Here is a 17,770-nt window from a genome sequence, read left to right as displayed (position 1 = left end):
TCTCCAGCAAAAGGCTGGAGGCCTTTCAGAGGTATAAGGTTTGACTATTGTAAATATTCACAGCAGAGTAGTTACTACCGCATACTATCTACTGCATTTTATAAAAACTGCTTAGCAGATAGTTCAGTCAGTAGATGAGGTATATGAGAGGTTATGTACCACAGAGTGACAAACCATTAATAAAACCCTTGAAATTGCTTCTAAAAAAAAAAAAGTTGTCATGAATAATGATATAATTGCAATGTCTGAAGAGAAATCTGTGTATGAGTGTCTTGTTGAAAAGGTTTCTTGAAGGAGACAAAATTTCAGTGAGTATTTATATCTCAAATTGTATTGGTGAAGATGATCACATCTGAAAGGCAGGAAATGTGAGTAACAAAGCAGTAACGTTCAACCAAACATGGAGGCTATTTTAATTTCAAGGAGTTTGTTATATATGGTGTGAAATAAGTTTGCTAGCTGAAGTTTGTAATGTTTTTGCCTCCAGCCAGAGGTCATGGTGGTACCCCTTTGAGTTGCTGTTGAGACAAGAATGTAATATTTGACTAGGAACGTAATCTCCCATTCCCCAAACTGCATCCTGAAAAGCCCTGTACTCCATATGTTCACCATGCACAGGTGCTGCATTGTTAGGTGATGCACTGTGTAAGTGAAGGAAAGTCAGGATCTATCCCATTCTTGTGTCTAAGCATAGAAAAATAGAAGATTCCAGCTTCATTCCTGGGTTGTCTTTTTTTTATACAATTCATAGTATGAGTTCAGATTCTTCGACTCTTCATAATTCCTGCTTTGTAGGAGCATTTAAATGTTAGAAGGGTTCTAGAAATGGTATTTAATTAGTAATTTGTCAGATATTCAGATAGGCCTTTGCTAAATGAACTGGATTTGGGGAATATAGAACATGGTCATGTTAGGTGTATGTATTTAAATTTTTATTTTTCATCCTGAATGTTCTAATAATGTCATGACATGGGAAATAGGAAGGCTTTTTTTCCCTGTAGGAGCTGTCCTTAGATTTCATTGCATTGAAAGAACTTAGCTAGAATCTAGCATTTCAGGCAGTTACTTGAGCCTTGTAAAGTGGTACTAGTATTTTATCATCTCTCTTGGATTTATTTGACACATAACAGGATCGCTTTTGCATTTACATGGCTGCAACGTGTTGTAGTTTCATAGCTGTACAAATAATTTTTGCAGGTCTCCCTACCTCCCCCAAATAACAAGTCCTTGGTGTGTAAGAGAAACTGTTATTATTATTCCCTGTGTGTCTAACCTTACTATTCATGCTATTAATACCATCCTGTTTCTCTTACTGCAGTCCTCAAGGTCATACATTTCATCCTTTGAGAGTCAGATCCTTTGTATTAACAGTACGTTCTTGCTGTTCATTAAACCTCTTTTTGTGCCAAAGTCATTAACGAACACGCATGAAGTGTTTTCACAAGACTGACTTTTTTTTTCCCCACCAGTGACATTCCTCCATTTCCCTTTTCTACATAGCTTGTTTTCCTCTCCCTGTTTGCAGTTAGCAGCTGAACATTGTTTCGTTTTGTCTTACAAATAGGTAAAGCTTGGTACCCGCTCCCCAACTCAATAATCTTCTCAAATGTCTAAATCGTATTACATACAGTAGCCATTAGTCATTCTGACACAAAAGCTCTCATTACATATTTATTTCTAGAGGAAACAGAAGAATAGGACAATTCCGCCCAGCTAATAACAACAGCAAAAAACCAGTATAGCTTCCAGGCAGTCAGTTTTGTATTTCTGCGTCACTAGGGGAACACCGTCATCCAACTGAACAGCCACTTCCCTCCTGAGTCAAGCAGCCCTCTGTGAGTGGAAATGTGTTAAATCTATTAGTTGGTAATGAGACTTCTTAAAAATGAGATTCTATAAGGTCTGAGATCAGATGGAGTTAATGAGGCAGAAGAGGAACTGAAGGTGGAGACTGAGCAGAGAGAATAGTAGAGTTGCAAAAGGGGACAGAGTTGAGGAGGCTTACATCCTCATTTATCAGTGTTTTTCTAGAGAAAAAGTGAAATCCTATGCAGTCAGTGGAATGGGAGATTTGGAAAGTAGGGACTTCAACTGAGCTGGACAAGGAGAATCATTTTTTCTCTCCCATTTTAAAATACCATCCTTGGAAACCCTTCCTGTTAATCAGATTTCTGGGGTTGTTCTGGTTTGGTTTGTGGTTTGTTTTTTTTTTTTTAATTAGCTTACTACTTAGCAATTTCAATTTGTCTGGAGCTGTCCATTTTTATTCTGGGAATTCTCCTATCCAAGTCCGTGTTTTAGTGCGGTGCTCTCACCTAAGCCCTTGCCAAATCTCCACCAGGAGTCTGTCTTTATTCTTGACTGTTAAACACATTGAACACAGTCTGTTGCATTCCTTTACTGGATTCTGCCCCGTGCCATAGAAGTCTGTTGTCATCTCATCTCCCTGGTAATTTATCAAGTAAGCAAATCTTTCATAAGTTTTCATTATCTGCTCTGTCAAGCAGTACTTCAGGAAATCAAGTGAAATGCTGATCCTGACCTACTTTTCTCTTTCCCATATTTAAAAAACAACAGACAAAACCTCAACAACAACCTTTCAGTTATTTCCTTGACAAAATATTCAGCTATTTTACTGTGCTGAATATTCACATATTTCATTTTTTATTCCTAAATGGTCTTCTTTTGTCTAAACCTAAAATCTAAGTATGGTGATTTAAAGATTCTGAAACAGTGACTGAAATACAACATCTGAAATCCAGCTCTTGATTTTTCTCTTATGTTGCCAAAATTGTACCTCTTGCTGCTTTTATGTTTTCTCCTTTCTCCCTTTCCATATTTATGGACATAGTCTTCATCCTCCTTTTCCTCCTGCCTGTCAGTCACACCTAGGACACGTGCATTGTCTTTAGAGTGTTCCACTCCAAGTGCTGGCATCCTGACAATCTCTTGGGTAAACTACAGTCCTTTGGAATACCAGTTCTAAGTCTGTCCTTTGTCTCTGTAGTTAAGATTATAATTACACAGCATGTTATGCTTTTTCTTTAGCTAAGTAACATCACTCCAAAATAAATATAAAAATATGTGCCAGCTAGTGTTTGAGCTGGCATCCTTTAAGATTCATGCAGGCTACCTCCTTTGAGGAAGGGAGTAGTCAGAAGCCTCACTAGACCAAGGAATCTTCTTCGTTACTGGGAGGAATGGCTTATTTATCACTCCAAATGTCTTCGAACAAGGGGGTTTATTCTTTTTGCTTCCTCTACTAGGCCTGTAAGCATAGTACCCCTGTAGCAAGTCAGGATGATAGATTCCACAGCCTGCTTATCAATGTGGTATTTGTAAATTGTTTCATGGAGACTGATGGGCAAACCTCTTCAATACCACCACAACTGTAGTACAGTCCTGTGGCAGGAGCTTCTTAATACATTTTGTTTTATTCTTAGGGGAAATTGGAGGAGATGTTTAATGCATTGCTTTGGTCAAATTTTGGATTCATGAACAGTGACGAGACTAATACTACATAGCTGTGAGATCTTCTACAGACTTGTGAGGGTTTACAGTCTAGAATAAGCCATACAGAAGTTTTTTAAGCCTTACAAAAAAAGATGTAATTTGTGTACAAAAAAATATTCAGTTGGCATATTTCTAATTTTTTGTTCCCTCTGAAGAATATGCAAAGACATTTATTTGAAAAGTTTGCTTTGAAATCAAGTATTTTTCTTTCTTTCTTGTAACTGATTGTCTTAGAAAAACTTTCCATATTCAACCTCTGTAGTGAAAAAGAAAAAAACCTGAAGGAGCAATTTTATAATTTTAAATCTATAAAGGAGGAAGAACACGATGAAGATGCTGATAGTGTAGAAGGTGAAGCTGCCAGCAGTGAGAGACTTCAAATAAAGGAACGCATTGCCAAGAAGTTGAAAATCGATACAAGTGAAAGTGCGAAACAGCAACTTCAAGAGGAAGAAACTAAGACAGAAAAGAAAACAACCAGTCGCAGGTAAATATCATGGGGTTTTTTTTGTTGGATCTTTTGTTTTGGTTTGGGATTTTATTTCCTTAAGATTGTTTAAAATTAGATTTTATGCTCAATTTCAGTTTTGCAGTTACTGCACTGATAGGATAATATTACAATAAAATTACTCCCCTTGCCTACCTCCAGAATGAGATGGAAGATGAAATTGGCTACTGCTTTCTCATTTCTTAGTTTCATTTGGCAGTTAAGCCAAACGGTTGGGTTACTTTTTTTCTTTCACACTGAGCACTAACTGATACCTTGTATGGGAGTTCTATTTTTTCCTGAGTTATAAGTGAAGAGTATTTAAATGTATTTATCATGCTTTACTTTGTCTTTCTGTATAGTTATAAGGTTGAGTTTCGTAGCTTCTTTGATTGACACATGGTGGTCATCCACCACTGAGATTTAGAGAAAGTAAAGGCTTCCTAGTAATCCATTCAAGTCTGGTTTAACACAGTAGGCAGTCTTGCAGTTTACCAGTTTTTTTACACTGCAATTGATACCTAGAGTTGTAAATACCATCTAGGGCTGCTCTTGAGAGGGTTGAACTATGTCTGTGTTTAGTAGTGTAACAGGGTATTCAAATTATTAAACTAGCTCTAGACAAATGATTATGTTTCTGTGGCAGTATTCAACTCTTTACAGATGTAGAAGTGTGGGTTTCAGTCATGTAATATAACTGTGCTAACTTTGGTGAACATCTGTACTGTTTAGCACTCAATTTTCAATGAGTTAATTTGTTTTCTTGGAACTTTGTGTCTTGGCAATCTTTCTTCCAGAGCTGGTTTTGGAATTTCTGCCTAATAATATTTATATTTCATACATATATGATGAATGTTTTTAAGTGATATGTAGTGAACCTAATGGCAAACTTACTAGGAATTATTGTCTACTATTTCAGTAAAGATGGGCTCCAGAACTTGCTGAACAGCTAAGTAGATAAAGTAAGATTAACATTATCAAGTTTCATTGTCTGGAATAATGACTTTTTTGTAAATATACTCAGACAATTGATAATATTCTTATAGGACTTCAACATCCACTGTAGTCCAAGGGTGTGTTGATCAGAGGAGGTGGGGATATGGGAGGTGCAAATATGAAACAAAAAATTATATCCACCATATATAGTTTTATGGGTAATGTTTACTAACATATCAGAAGGCCATGAAACATTTGATAACAATAAGAATTGTTCATCTCCTCAGATATTTAAGTGTGGTAATAGAATAGTTAAACTTTAAAAATAAGTTTTCAGAGTACGGTCTTCTAACATGCGTGACTTTTTTAAAAAATCTGTATTTATTTGTATCAGTCCTGTTTCTTTTAATATTAATCTATTTATGGCGTGAGAAGTTTGCACACGTCTTTCAATATGGATACAGTAGACACTTTCTCCAATTCGTGGTACTGAGATCCAATACCATTTCTAAATGCAATCATACCTTAAGTGCTCAAACGGTGAAGTTAATTTTAGTTGTTTCAGTATGCATTTGGACCTTTTGTGTATGTTTTAAAACATAAGTTCAAGCACTTCCCACTTTTGTGTTAGAAGGAAACTTTGGGAAAAAGAATTTCCCACTCATGCTGGCAAGTTGTTAGAGAAATTCTGCAGGTTTGTTGTTTTTTGTTAGAAGGCTTAAACCTAATCTTCGAAGTATTGAACAGGTGTTTACATGGAGGAATGTGTACAGATAGAAGAAGTGATTTCTATCATTGTAAGAGTAATCACATTTATCAGATTACATCGGGTTTGTAAATTGGCTGTGGTTTGAGGTGATCATGTGAAGGTTTCAGAGTAAACAGTCTTCTAGTTTGGCAATTAAAAATATTGGATTTACATTTGTTTTTATCCAGTAGGTGGAGCTCAGGTACTACACATTTCTTGTTACCAGCTTCAAAATTTTTCACTGGCTCTTGGTTGCAAGGCATGCAATCAGCAAGTAGAGCACGATTGACTGTACAGTTGCATCCTTATAATGGATGTGCTAGCAATATGAAATAGGTATCCAGAATAGCTAAGCTACTGAGGAAGAAAAGCTGACTTTTCTTTCCGAGTCATTAACATCAGTTCAGTTCAACTCTGTGTTTGTATTTCATGTTGTGTATTTTTCTCCTAATAATCTTAGAATTGCAGTTGAACTAAGGAAGCACATTTCTTTTGGCTTATAAACCATTGCTGGCTATCATAAGGAGATTAATAGTAATAGAAATAGCTACTGTTAACTGGTTTTGTAATTAATAGTAACTATATGGCCACTTTACATTCTTAGTTTTGCTTATATGAATGTTGCTTGTCATGGGTAAAATGAAGCTTTAGACTTTATGTACTGTGTGTATATATAAGAAATCACTTCATCCTTAGCGCAAAATTCTGTAACACTTTTTAAGCTGTAATTTCTCTGACTTTTCTCCTTTGTTCAAAGACAAGATGAAATAACTAGTTTACTTACAGATATCTGCACTTGGTCAAATGACTTGCATCCCACTGTCATTTTGTCATCTAGGCACAGTAGCAGTAAAAATAATAATGCCAGGCAACATGCTCAAGTTCATGCAAAATCCATTTTAAACCATGCAGTAAAAATTCATGTAGTTAAGACATTTTCTTAGGATCTGAAAAACTATTGACACACTGAGCACGGAGGATTGCTTTCCTAAAGTGCTGTCATATTACTGTGGTGTAGAACAGCCAAAGGTAATTCTGTGTGTGATCTGATGGATGTCTTTTAAAAGATCTTTAAGTCAAAACTTGTAAATCTGCAATGGTTATAAATGAAGAATTGAATAGAATATAGATTAGGTACAGGTGAAATGTTTGAAATGTTTTGTTGTAAATGCATTTTCTGTGCACTTCACACCTTGTGCTTATAATGCAGGCATCAAAATTAAGAGAATTAATTTTATAGGCACATAATTCTTCAGTGGAAGAATTTTTGTCATTCTTGTAATTGTTGAAAATCTGTAACTTCTTTGTTATTTGTTATGTTTCTGTGCATCTATGGAATGTGTTCAGGTGGGCTGAGAAGGGTGTGTCCTGGGTTAAAACGGCTCCTGGTAAACCCAGGACAGGGTGTCAGACAAGTCTGCTGTTTATAACCTTCATTGCAAGTTGTCTGATGTCATTGCGAGGCTGCTTTCTGTAGTCTTTGAAATGCTGTGGAAATCCTCAGACTAAAGGATGTTGCAGATGTTGCACCTGTTTTCAAAAAAGGCAGTGGCCATAGGGATGATCCGGTTAGCCTCGCTTTGGTCCTTGGGCAAATAATGGGGTAGGTTCTCTTGGAAGCTGTTTCTGGTCATGTGAAGAAGTAAAAAGGTGACTGGAAATAGTCACCATACATTTAGCAAAGGCAAGGTGAGGAGAGAGCAGTGGATATCATCTGGTTTGAGCATGAGTAGAGTACTCAAGTGTTAGAGATTCATTCCAGCCTGAATGCTTCCGTGATATGGCGGGGTTTGGGTTTGGTCTTTTTGTTTATTTGGGGAATTTTTTAAAAATTTTTTGGGACATGGTTGGTTGGTTGGTTGTTTTTAATTGAGCTCCCTGTCCCTCCCCCTTAGACTGTGCTGAGGTCTGTAGTAACAAGAACAGCAGCTCTTCAGTTGTTTGGGGTGGAGTTGTTTTTTAGGTACCTGTATTTAGGTGTTTTATTTATGCTTCTACTTGTTTAAACTTAATCCAGTATCTCATCTTCTGTTCAGGAAGCTACTTTTATACCTTTCTGCAAATGTTATTTATATATGAATTGTGGCAATGTAATGTGAATACCATATCAATATACTCAATTCAATCTGCAGTGTGAAGTTCATCTATTTCTATCTGTAACTGTGTTATTATTTCTGCACAATAATTACTATTTCCAACTTATTAAGTATATTTATAATCCTACTAGCATTTTCCTAAACTATTTATAAGTGTAACTGTCAGCCCTTGTCCAGCAATGCAACTTGTCTCTTTGCTTTTCAGTTTAGCACGAGGAAATAGAAATTCTGTCTTAGTAAGACTGACTTTTGAGTTCTTGAGTACTAACTCTCTTTGCAACTGACTTTGAATTTCACTACATCTAAAGAACTGCTTCTGTTTTCATATAGTAAATTCAGGTATTCTGTTGATAGTGTTTTGAGCTGAAGGAGAACATTAGACAAACTGTATATCTTGTGCCATAATTTACTGCCAGTTATCCCTGTATTGAGCTCACTATTTGGCTACAGCGGAACAGGAAAGGCATTGAAATGTAATTCGTAGTTATCAAGAGAGTATAGTTTGGTCTGTATTTAGTCAGCAAATGTAATCTATTCCAGTATTTAGATACCTTACCCCTAACAGTACCTCATCCAGTTTTACATTTTAATTTGTCTGGGTTCAGCTTGTAGCCAATTAGTTATTAATATTTTTTTGCTGTGCCTTTTTCTGAAGTTCACTGCAGCATGCTGCATTTGCTTTTACTTCAACTACTTAAATTATAATTCAGTCCTTTCTGCCTTTTTGATAAGTTGTACCCATTGAGTTCTTTCAATCTTTCACAGTAAGACGTTTTCCAGTCCTCAAATCACTTTATGGCTTTTTTTTGTTCCTTTTCCAATTTTTCAGCATTCTTTTAAGAGCTTTGATCAGTAATCTCTTATTACCCTTCCTACCACAGTATGCAGAGAGCAACAGCTTTTTTTTTTAATTTCCACCTCTCTGTTTATTCATATAGTGTTCACATCAGCCCTTCTTACTGATATTTCACTAAGACTGCTTTTGTTGCTAGGGCTTTACAGATTGTTTTATGTCATCACTGTCCCAGAACTAGTTTCTTATTTTGTACACTTTCTCTGTTTTTTCACTTCCTAGATTTTGGCAATTAGTTGTCTTCCACTTTTGTTTTATTTAGCAAGGGTCTGTTGCCCAGCAATCCTAACAGGGGAATTTTGCTACTGTAACAGTTTGTGTGATTGGCTGGTAATATATTTAGTACCAGGTTCCCTGGAGTGAAAAGATACATTTTGAGGGTAATATGTCACTGACAACTCTTAAGTTGCCAATGCGATAACTATTACGTTTCCAAAACAATTACTTTGTAACCTAATTATTACCTAATGAAGATGTGCTTTCAGACTGGTTTTTGTGCTGATTTTTTTTAAGGACTTTCTTACCTGTATTTTATTCCAAGTCATTCATTCTAGACTTCAGAAAAAACATGTTCCCTGTATGATTATTATGCTTCATTTGTATGGGTATTCTTTTAAAACTAGGAACCATCAATAGTTATAAATCAGCAAACCAGCTTAGTTTGTTTCATTTTAACTTTCTTGATGTGGGCTATTTTGTGCTCCACGCTAAAATGAGTATCCAAAACTATTTTTAACTATTTAATAGATTAAATTGAGAAATTCCAATTCTATGTAAAAGTAATATTTAATCATATACTGGTATAGAACAATTAGTGGTGACATTAAATTAGGCTTCTTCCTATCTCTGCTTTGGTAGATACAGGAGTATATTCAAAGTACATTGTCTTGGCTTGAAAACAGCGGATAGTGATGATAGCATAGCAGGTGTCAAAGGTATACATCTATGTAACATACTGCTATAAAACAACAGTTGCAGAGTTGCAACACTTTACGTTTGACTCCACTGTACTTTATGTAGCCTGTATTTCAAATATGTAACTAGATTTCAAATGGTAACTAGAGATCTGTAATCTTTTCTTAGGGTTGGGGAAAAAGTATTTTATGACAAAAAAAACCCTCAGCTTTCCTTCTGAATACTTCTGATTTGTTCTTCAGTGCTTCCTTGTATTAATATCTGTGCTGTGCTTTGCAAGTCTAACTTAAACATTAAACTTCCACTGAGTATCCTCTAGAATTCCTCACCTTGCCCTCTGCATTCTGCTTTTTAGGTATAGTGTAATCAGCGTAAGATTTGGAAGTTTTGCTGGGAATTAGCTAGAGTTAGCACCAGCATCCTCAGAGCTCCATATGTTAGAGTACTATATCTGTATTAAAATATAGTCTGTTACTCAATATCTAACATTAGAGTGGAAGCTAGATGCTGAAAGGTTATCTGTACATTCTTGACCTTGTAGTTATTGTGGCTTGCAAGAGACTGGAAAGTGTAATGGAAGAATCCTATATACTGAAATGGAGGTCAAAGAAGTAAGTTACGTGTTATCTTCTGTAATCTTACTTCTTTTATGCAGTTTTGCCCCATAATATGCTGACAGAAAGGTCTGAAATTATTGTCTTAGGAACAGAGCTCATAAACTATCCAAGGAAGTTATTTTGCTCTTCAGAACTGCTGCATAGCTTTTCCCAAGTGGGATGTGGCAGCAACTTCATAACCCATAAACTTCTAACCAGTATTTCTGGAAAAGTGTAATAGCTCATATAATGCTGAATTTCAGAGGAACAGCAAATCTTTTCTACTAGTCCTGTTTCAATGCAGAGTATCAAAATGTTTGTCTTAAATTGTAACCTTTAGTGACTTTTATTACACTAAACATACTTAGGACTGTTCTAAATGCTCTCCTGGTTGTTCTTCAGAAGTTAAAAAATTTGGATTTCTATTTCTGTTTTTTCAGTATTGGATTGAAATATCATTTGTAAAGCTCTTTGGAGAAGCAGTACCTCTCTGATGGAAAGTACTAAAAATTATGCTGATATACATACAGAGCAGTATGGCAGTATTTTATATATATAGTCTTCCTGGTTTTCTTTATCTTGATTGACCTGTGTCCAAGCAGAATTTCATTTGGTTAGTCATTTGCCTTAGGTACAGTACATCATAAACACTAGCTGAATTAGACAATTTTGCTTGTTCCTCATATGAATTCTTGAGAAGGCAGTAATTCAAGCATGTGAACTTGGCTGTGAAGACCTGGCAAGGACATAGGAGATACTATAGCTATATTATGCAGATAGTACCTACCTAAAGGTTTTCAGTATACATGAGGAAAATGCTGTTTCACTAGAGGAGCACTTTGCAGGCATCTGGACAAGACTCAGTCCAAATAAAGAGGTAAAGAGTTTGGAGTGTTTGCTGTGAGGGGTGGATTAAGTTATTACATTAATTATGAATTGACTTTACAGCATAAATACAGAAAGCTGCTGCAACATGTCAAGATCACCAGATTTTCTATGTTTACTTCATAAGTGTGCATGCATCTACATGCAGTCCTTACCACACATACACAAACTCGGATCAAACTCAGACTTACGACTTATTTTATGTGGGGAACTACCTTTAAAGAATTTTGAGATTATGCCAGAAATTAAGTAGAAAGAATAATGGTCTATCAAATATTAGCATAAAACATAATACCTAGTTGACACTGAAAGTGCATTACACTCGTTCTGATTTACGCATGCCACCTGTGGTTTGCAGGTGCAACTCTCTCAAATCCTAAATATTTTTAGCTCTGTGTTACCTAAGAGAGGATGTCTGTTGTGCTTTATTGCCACAGCTATGGTAAGCAGATGTGTGTGAGCTACAGCTACCTGATAGAAAAGTGAAAACTTTGGTCTCTTTTCCACCTGTGATGTTGAGAAAAAGCACAGCATTCATTTTCTAGGTATGAGGAGACAGTGGGAATGGTGTTGGTATAAGCTAAGTTGATGTGACTTCTATAGAGATCTGCAATAGGAACTTATTTTGCTGTGTTCTTTTAAATCAGTACTTAGAAGAATTACTTATTTTAAATTCCAGTTTGGCTGAGTGTGTGTCTGAGTAGTGTAGTAGCTGTTTTAATTTATGCCTTTCGGAAAGTGTAAGTGTATAAACTTCCTCATCTTTGTAAGTTAAATACTTTTTTTTTTTTCCTTGGTATCTATATAAATTGGATCCCAAGAAAAAAAAAGAATGTTAATTATTTTTATGGCGCATTGCTTGAGTTTGACTATGGCTAATGTTAAACTCAAAAATCAGAACCAGAAGTTCTCTTTACATTTGAGAGGAAAAGGAAAGAAAGCCATTTAGTCCCATGTATTTCAAGAGTGCCTGAAAGAAGAGAAACGGTTTCTGAACTTCTTGTTTTGGTATTGATATCCTAATTTCGTAATGATACCATGCACAAACTCACCCACAGGCCATATTATATCTTACAGTCTTATATACTTACATGTCATATGCTTGTTTTGACAGGCTACCACATTAATTCTGTGTTTTGTATGCTTGGAGTAACTTATATCACATACGGATGTGATAAAGATAAATTTACGGATAATTTACGGATAAATTCAATAGGGATTTGAAACCTAAGTGCTAATTTATAAATTTACATTTATCCACAGTCATATAGAAATTGCTTCCAGCTGCAAATGTTTACATGACTCAGTGATTCCAGTGAAACTATTAATGTAAGTAAAAATTAATGGAAATAAGCCTGAGAGCCACTGAAATTCCTTTGGACTGGAATTTGACAATCATTGCATCGTAGGAAGGATAAAGGAGAGGAAGGAATATTTTGGCTAAAATGACAGAAAAAGGCCTTACCCTTGGGACTGAGTAACCTCCTCGCCTGCTCCAGTCCCTAAGGCTCTCATAAGAGATTATCACCTTCCTTTCGTGTCCCCTTGACCACTTTTTCTTGCCATTTTTTTACTCAGTATTACAGTTGCTTATGGAGTTCCTTGGAAATCTCATATACAATCCCAGTAAATAAGATTTAAAAAAGTTAACTAGAAAACCGTGGCCGAAAGTAAGCTGTCAAAGACAGGATACTTTTAAGCAAGTTAAGTGCTGTAGAAAGTGTACATGACCTTCTGCCCACAGCATTCTGAATAAAAGATGCAAACATCAGTCTCACAGAGAAATGGGTACAGCATTTTGCTGGGACTAGAAACTTGAATAATATTCGATCTAGCTAAGTGTAGTGGTTTAAATTTTATTCATTCTTCTTTAAAACTGTTGATCAGTCACTTTTAGACTGAGGAGGTTCTCTTTCTATTTATGTCAGACAATGAAAAGAATGATCTCTGTTTCCTTTGGTAGAAATGAATCCTGAAGTTATCCATAAGTTTAAGAAGCTAGTGTGTTCCTTTTCATTTGCATTTTTATATTTTGTTCAAAAAATTCAGTATTTCAGACATGTTAGCTGAATGACAGGAAAGAAAGATTACTTAAGAATTGGGTTTAGAAATGTTTTATTTTTCTGAGTAAGACCATTTACTTAGTGCTAAGGATTGCACGATTCATTTATTCTTTTCAAAATAATGTAGATTTTTTCTGTATTCTTTACCTTAATAACATGCATTGTAAAGAAAAAATAATCCCAGACATGCTGTTTGTAGAGTTAATGATTGGCAGTAACTTAAAAGCAGACTATACTATATTAAACACAAACCCAGATTGTTTGGGCACAAAACCCAGAATCCAAGCACTGAGATTTTTCTTGGCTAAGCATCAAAGCGTATTAATAGGTATAGTGTTAGCCTGGGACAAAGGCAGGATTGTTACTGTGGTATATTTCATCCTGCTGCTACTTGGCAAGAGTCAGTGTATTTTTAGGTGAAGTTTGTGTGTGCATTTGTCTAGTCACCTGGAAAAAAGGATGCGTATATGACCCGTGAAATTGCAGTTAGCATGATGGAAGGTGAGAATGTGTAATCCTTATTATACAATGAATTGTTAGCACTATATTGTGGGTAAGATATCACTTGGAAGGGCTGTAGTGTCTCAGTTGTTTAGCTGCACATGTGATTTTTATTTTTTTTTTCTTTTTTAACGTAACAAGGCAGATTTAACAGTGGTAAAGCCATGTACTTTTTAATTGCTGAATGTTCATGCTCCATTTCCTTTCTTTGTTTCAGCAAAGTTGAGTAGCATAGGAAGAGACATTTTGAGGTTTTCTTTTTTTATTATAGAATACGTTTTTTTGTAAATACGAGCAGTACATCTTAAAGTGATACAGCAGTGAAGGATGACTACAGGATGTTCAAACATTTTCTCTATTCATCACATCTGCTTTTTGTCTCGAGACAGTCAATTTGTGGTGTAATTCAATATTTTTATTATTTTACCTACCTTGCTACCTAGCCAAGCAGGTAATATATATTTTCCATATAGTACAGAAAAGTAATTTTGGTTATCAGATTCTTGTTGTGGAATCTTTAGAATTCATAACGTTTCCTGAATAAAAAGAAGTTAAATTAAATTCTTGCCTAAAAAATTGTTAAGATTCTGATAGGTAATAGTAGTAGTTGGCAATTTGGTAACAACAAAACAAAGTAAATAATGAACTTTGTGAGCTGAGATTTAATTTTAAAATCTTTCAGATAGTAAAAATAACTGCTACTAAAGTGGTTACTGCCCTTTTGTTTTTAACTTCCGAGATTGTAGCTATTACACTGACTAAGATTGAAAGCTGTTTTTCATAATATTCTCTATCCTGTTTTTATAACACTTAACATGCTAGTAATTTTTTTGAGTACAGGTTTCACTGATTTTTCTGCAAGTACACCTATCATCTTTGCTATTAAATGGGGCTTTCTCCCTTTTTAAGCCCTTTTCCTCTTCAGCCTAAAATACATAATTTCTAATGCAATCATTAGCCTTACAGTGTTATCTTAGCTTATATAGGAATTTATGTAAAACTCATCACTAACAGTGATATTCAAGGTCTCTTTTTTTTTCTTCCACTTTGGTGAACAAGGCTGCTCAGCTGTCTTTCTCTGAGAGCTGTGCAGTGTAGAGAAATTAACCTTTTCATGTTTTTTCTTTGTTTTGGGTTGGAGTGTTTTTTCTGAAAGCACTCTTCCCCTTTCCTGTGTTCTTCTTCCACAGGTATATGAGCAATCTTTGCAAAGCAATCTTTACAGTATCTTTTTCCAGGAGAACATTTCCTTTACAGCTATATATGTACAGCAGTATAATTTTCTGATTCTTTACCACTGGCTGAATTTTAATCAACCAGATTTTTAATTCTTTCCCTACTGTTGTGAGGCTTCTACTCTGTTTTCATTCCACTGTCACTTTGCTTTAAGAGTTGGGCCTATTGAAGATCACTTATGCTATCATTTCCTTTGTAAATTTTTCATTTTGAGTTTACTTTGATAGCTATTCCTCGCAGCAGTTTGTTATTTGGTGGGGTGATTGCTGCTGGCAGTCTATTATTATTAAATGCACTGCAGAATATTTACACATATTAAAAAAAATTTGCATAGTAAAATGGTTGTTACTACACATACCAACTTTCTTAAATAACTTTGAAATTTTTAAGTTAAATGGTGTCTGTCTTATTACAATAATTTGATTTTCTGTTTACAAATATGTTTAATTTTTGTGTACAGATATGTTTAAGTTTTGTAAATACATTTATATCTGCATAATACTCATTCTTAATTATACATTTATATTTATTAATGCAGGCATAGAATATTTGGGAAAAATTATTTTTTTGGCAGTACACTCATACTGAAATCTGTTTTCTTTTAAAATTGTAGACGAAATAATTTGAGAGGAACTTCAAGAGCTGATGATGGTGGTTGTGTTTAGTCTACTGCTTTTATTTAAGAGACCATTTTCAAGGTTTTTCACAGATACACTTATATATATATATATGTTATGTATGTAACAGTTATATATTTTTAGATGTATTGCTGCCTGCATACTTCCAGTGGATGTTGTGTGAATCTTATAGGTGTGATTTCAAAATGCTATTTCAGAGTAAATGAAGAAAGACTTATGAAGAATCAATGTTTCTAGCAATCAAATTCGTAATTTTATTGAAGGCAATATTTCTATCTTAATAGATATCTTGGTCTTTGTATTTTTCCTTCAGTATTTTATACAATTGAAGACCAGAATATACTGCATTGATCCTCACTTTTCTGTGCAGATGCTTTGTAAAATATGCATTCTTACTCCTAGAAATCTATTCTCTATGATTCATACTAAAAAACAAGGGGGAGTAACAGGAAGGCTGTCAAAAGAACAAACCAAACCCTGAGGATTGCACTGTTCCTTTGGTCTGAATCCTTAACACTGTCAAGTATTCCTGAATAGATTACTGTGGACCATATTTATAGGGTTAGCATTTCTGGACTAAGTTGTACAGTGAACTTTACAAATCCAGTCTTGCAAAAGTCTTTAAGTTCTTTCTGAATTCTTGCATTAAAATAGTACTCTTTCCTCACAGTTGTGAACTCCCACAATGAGAAGGCTATAGTTGTGTTTTAAATTGAAATTATATAGCAGATTCTATGGACGTTAAAGCAATATGTATGTTTTGTTTCTTGCATAAACAGCCTAATTTTTGTTCGGAGTGGTAGTAGTTGCAATTTCAGTCTGAGTTTTGTTGAAATTTTATTACTGGTTGACAGATTTTCACAAATTTATTGTTAAATATGTGCTGCTGCTGCAAAATCTCTCATAGAGAAATTCAAGTTACTCAATTAAGCTTTGTTTTGTTGGGTTTTTTTTTTGCATTGGCCATTCGAGTGAATGTGATTATACGTCATGGTGTTTAGCTTTCCACGTGAAAAAATTAAATGTTTATATAGGCTTAAGAAATAGTAATACTATTAATAATAACCTTCAGATTCATTCTTTTTAACATTTTTTGTTAAACTTCTCAGTTTTAAATTTATTTCGTATATAAATGACACTCTGGTTGAATACTGTCCTAATTAAGATTACATATGTTAAATCATAGCTGTCACTTAAGCAGTGAAGCATTTTACTTGCAAATCATGTGTAACTTGCTTTTTTATTAGTTGATCAACTGTGTTTTGAGCTAGACATGCAGCCAGTGATGAAATGGATTGGTTTCTGCCTCTTTGTGCAGATATCTTGAATTTTATATTGAATGATAATAGTGTAAATAGTATTAGGTCTCAACATATGGCACTGTACATGGAGTTTATGGTCAAAAATTACCTTATTTTGGAAACGTGCCTGTATTGTACTGAAAAGCAACCTTACTCAAAATGTTAATAGGGTAGAGTAAGTATGACTAATACTCTCTTATAGTCTTGTAAAGCAATATTTTTACATTTATAAATTACATGCTCAAAACCACATTTCACTGACCCATGTGTTTATGAGTGTAATCTATATTCATCATACATATTTATGCAAAATGTTTTCATAATAAAATATTAACAATTTTAAAATTGGTGTGCATGTGAATGTATCTTTACATGCTAGATGTCATACAGAATTCGGAATTTTTCCCCTCCATTTTCTTTCAGTGAGATTAGTTGCTTAAAATGAGTGGTAAGTTAGATAATTTCTTGCAGCTCAATTTTAGCCTTTACTTAGAGTTTACTTGAGAACAAGGGACTGAAACATGCTATTTATAAGCTAGATTCCCCAACATTTTGCTGGAAGTATCATGGGTTCTGTAAATGATAGTCTTACAAATTCATCGAGTCTGGCTAAACATGGTAATAAGTATTACAGTAAATTTTAGGAATTGCATTTTGAGAAACAAACTTCTGAGGTTCATTGCTGGGCAGACTTTTTATTGGTCAAAAATCAAGAATATGTACAGACTGAAATACACCCTTTTTGATCAGAATCCTTTGCGCATAAATAAGGCAAAGACATGTAAATAACATTTCTTTTTTTGGGGAAAAAAATGTGGTTTATTCAGCAACTGTAACTTTAATGAATTTCATGCATAAAAAGTGTATGCAAGCTGATTACTGTTTTTTATGATCACTTTTAAAAGTAAGTTTAAACATGGAGAACATAGTAGTTTCCTTATAATTGTAAGCATGAAAAATTATTTTAGATGTTTTCTCATTAATGTGCTACATGAAAATTAT

General features: G+C 34.6%; 1 protein-coding gene across 1 annotated transcript in view; it reads left to right on the top strand.

The window, feature by feature from the left end:
• The window catches only part of CWC27 (CWC27 spliceosome associated cyclophilin), a 127,392-nt gene that overhangs the window by 13,201 nt on the left and 96,421 nt on the right, over window positions 1–17,770 (top strand). Inside the window, exon 10 of the mRNA XM_065662354.1 lies at window positions 3,828–4,000. Within this exon, the coding sequence (XP_065518426.1) occupies window positions 3,828–4,000 (173 nt within the window). The remainder of the gene's footprint in view (window positions 1–3,827; window positions 4,001–17,770) is intronic.

This window comes from Lathamus discolor, chromosome Z, assembly GCF_037157495.1.
Source record: "Lathamus discolor isolate bLatDis1 chromosome Z, bLatDis1.hap1, whole genome shotgun sequence".
In the NCBI taxonomy this organism is placed as follows: Eukaryota; Metazoa; Chordata; class Aves; order Psittaciformes; family Psittacidae; genus Lathamus; species Lathamus discolor.
This window is presented reverse-complemented; position numbering and strand designations above follow the sequence as displayed.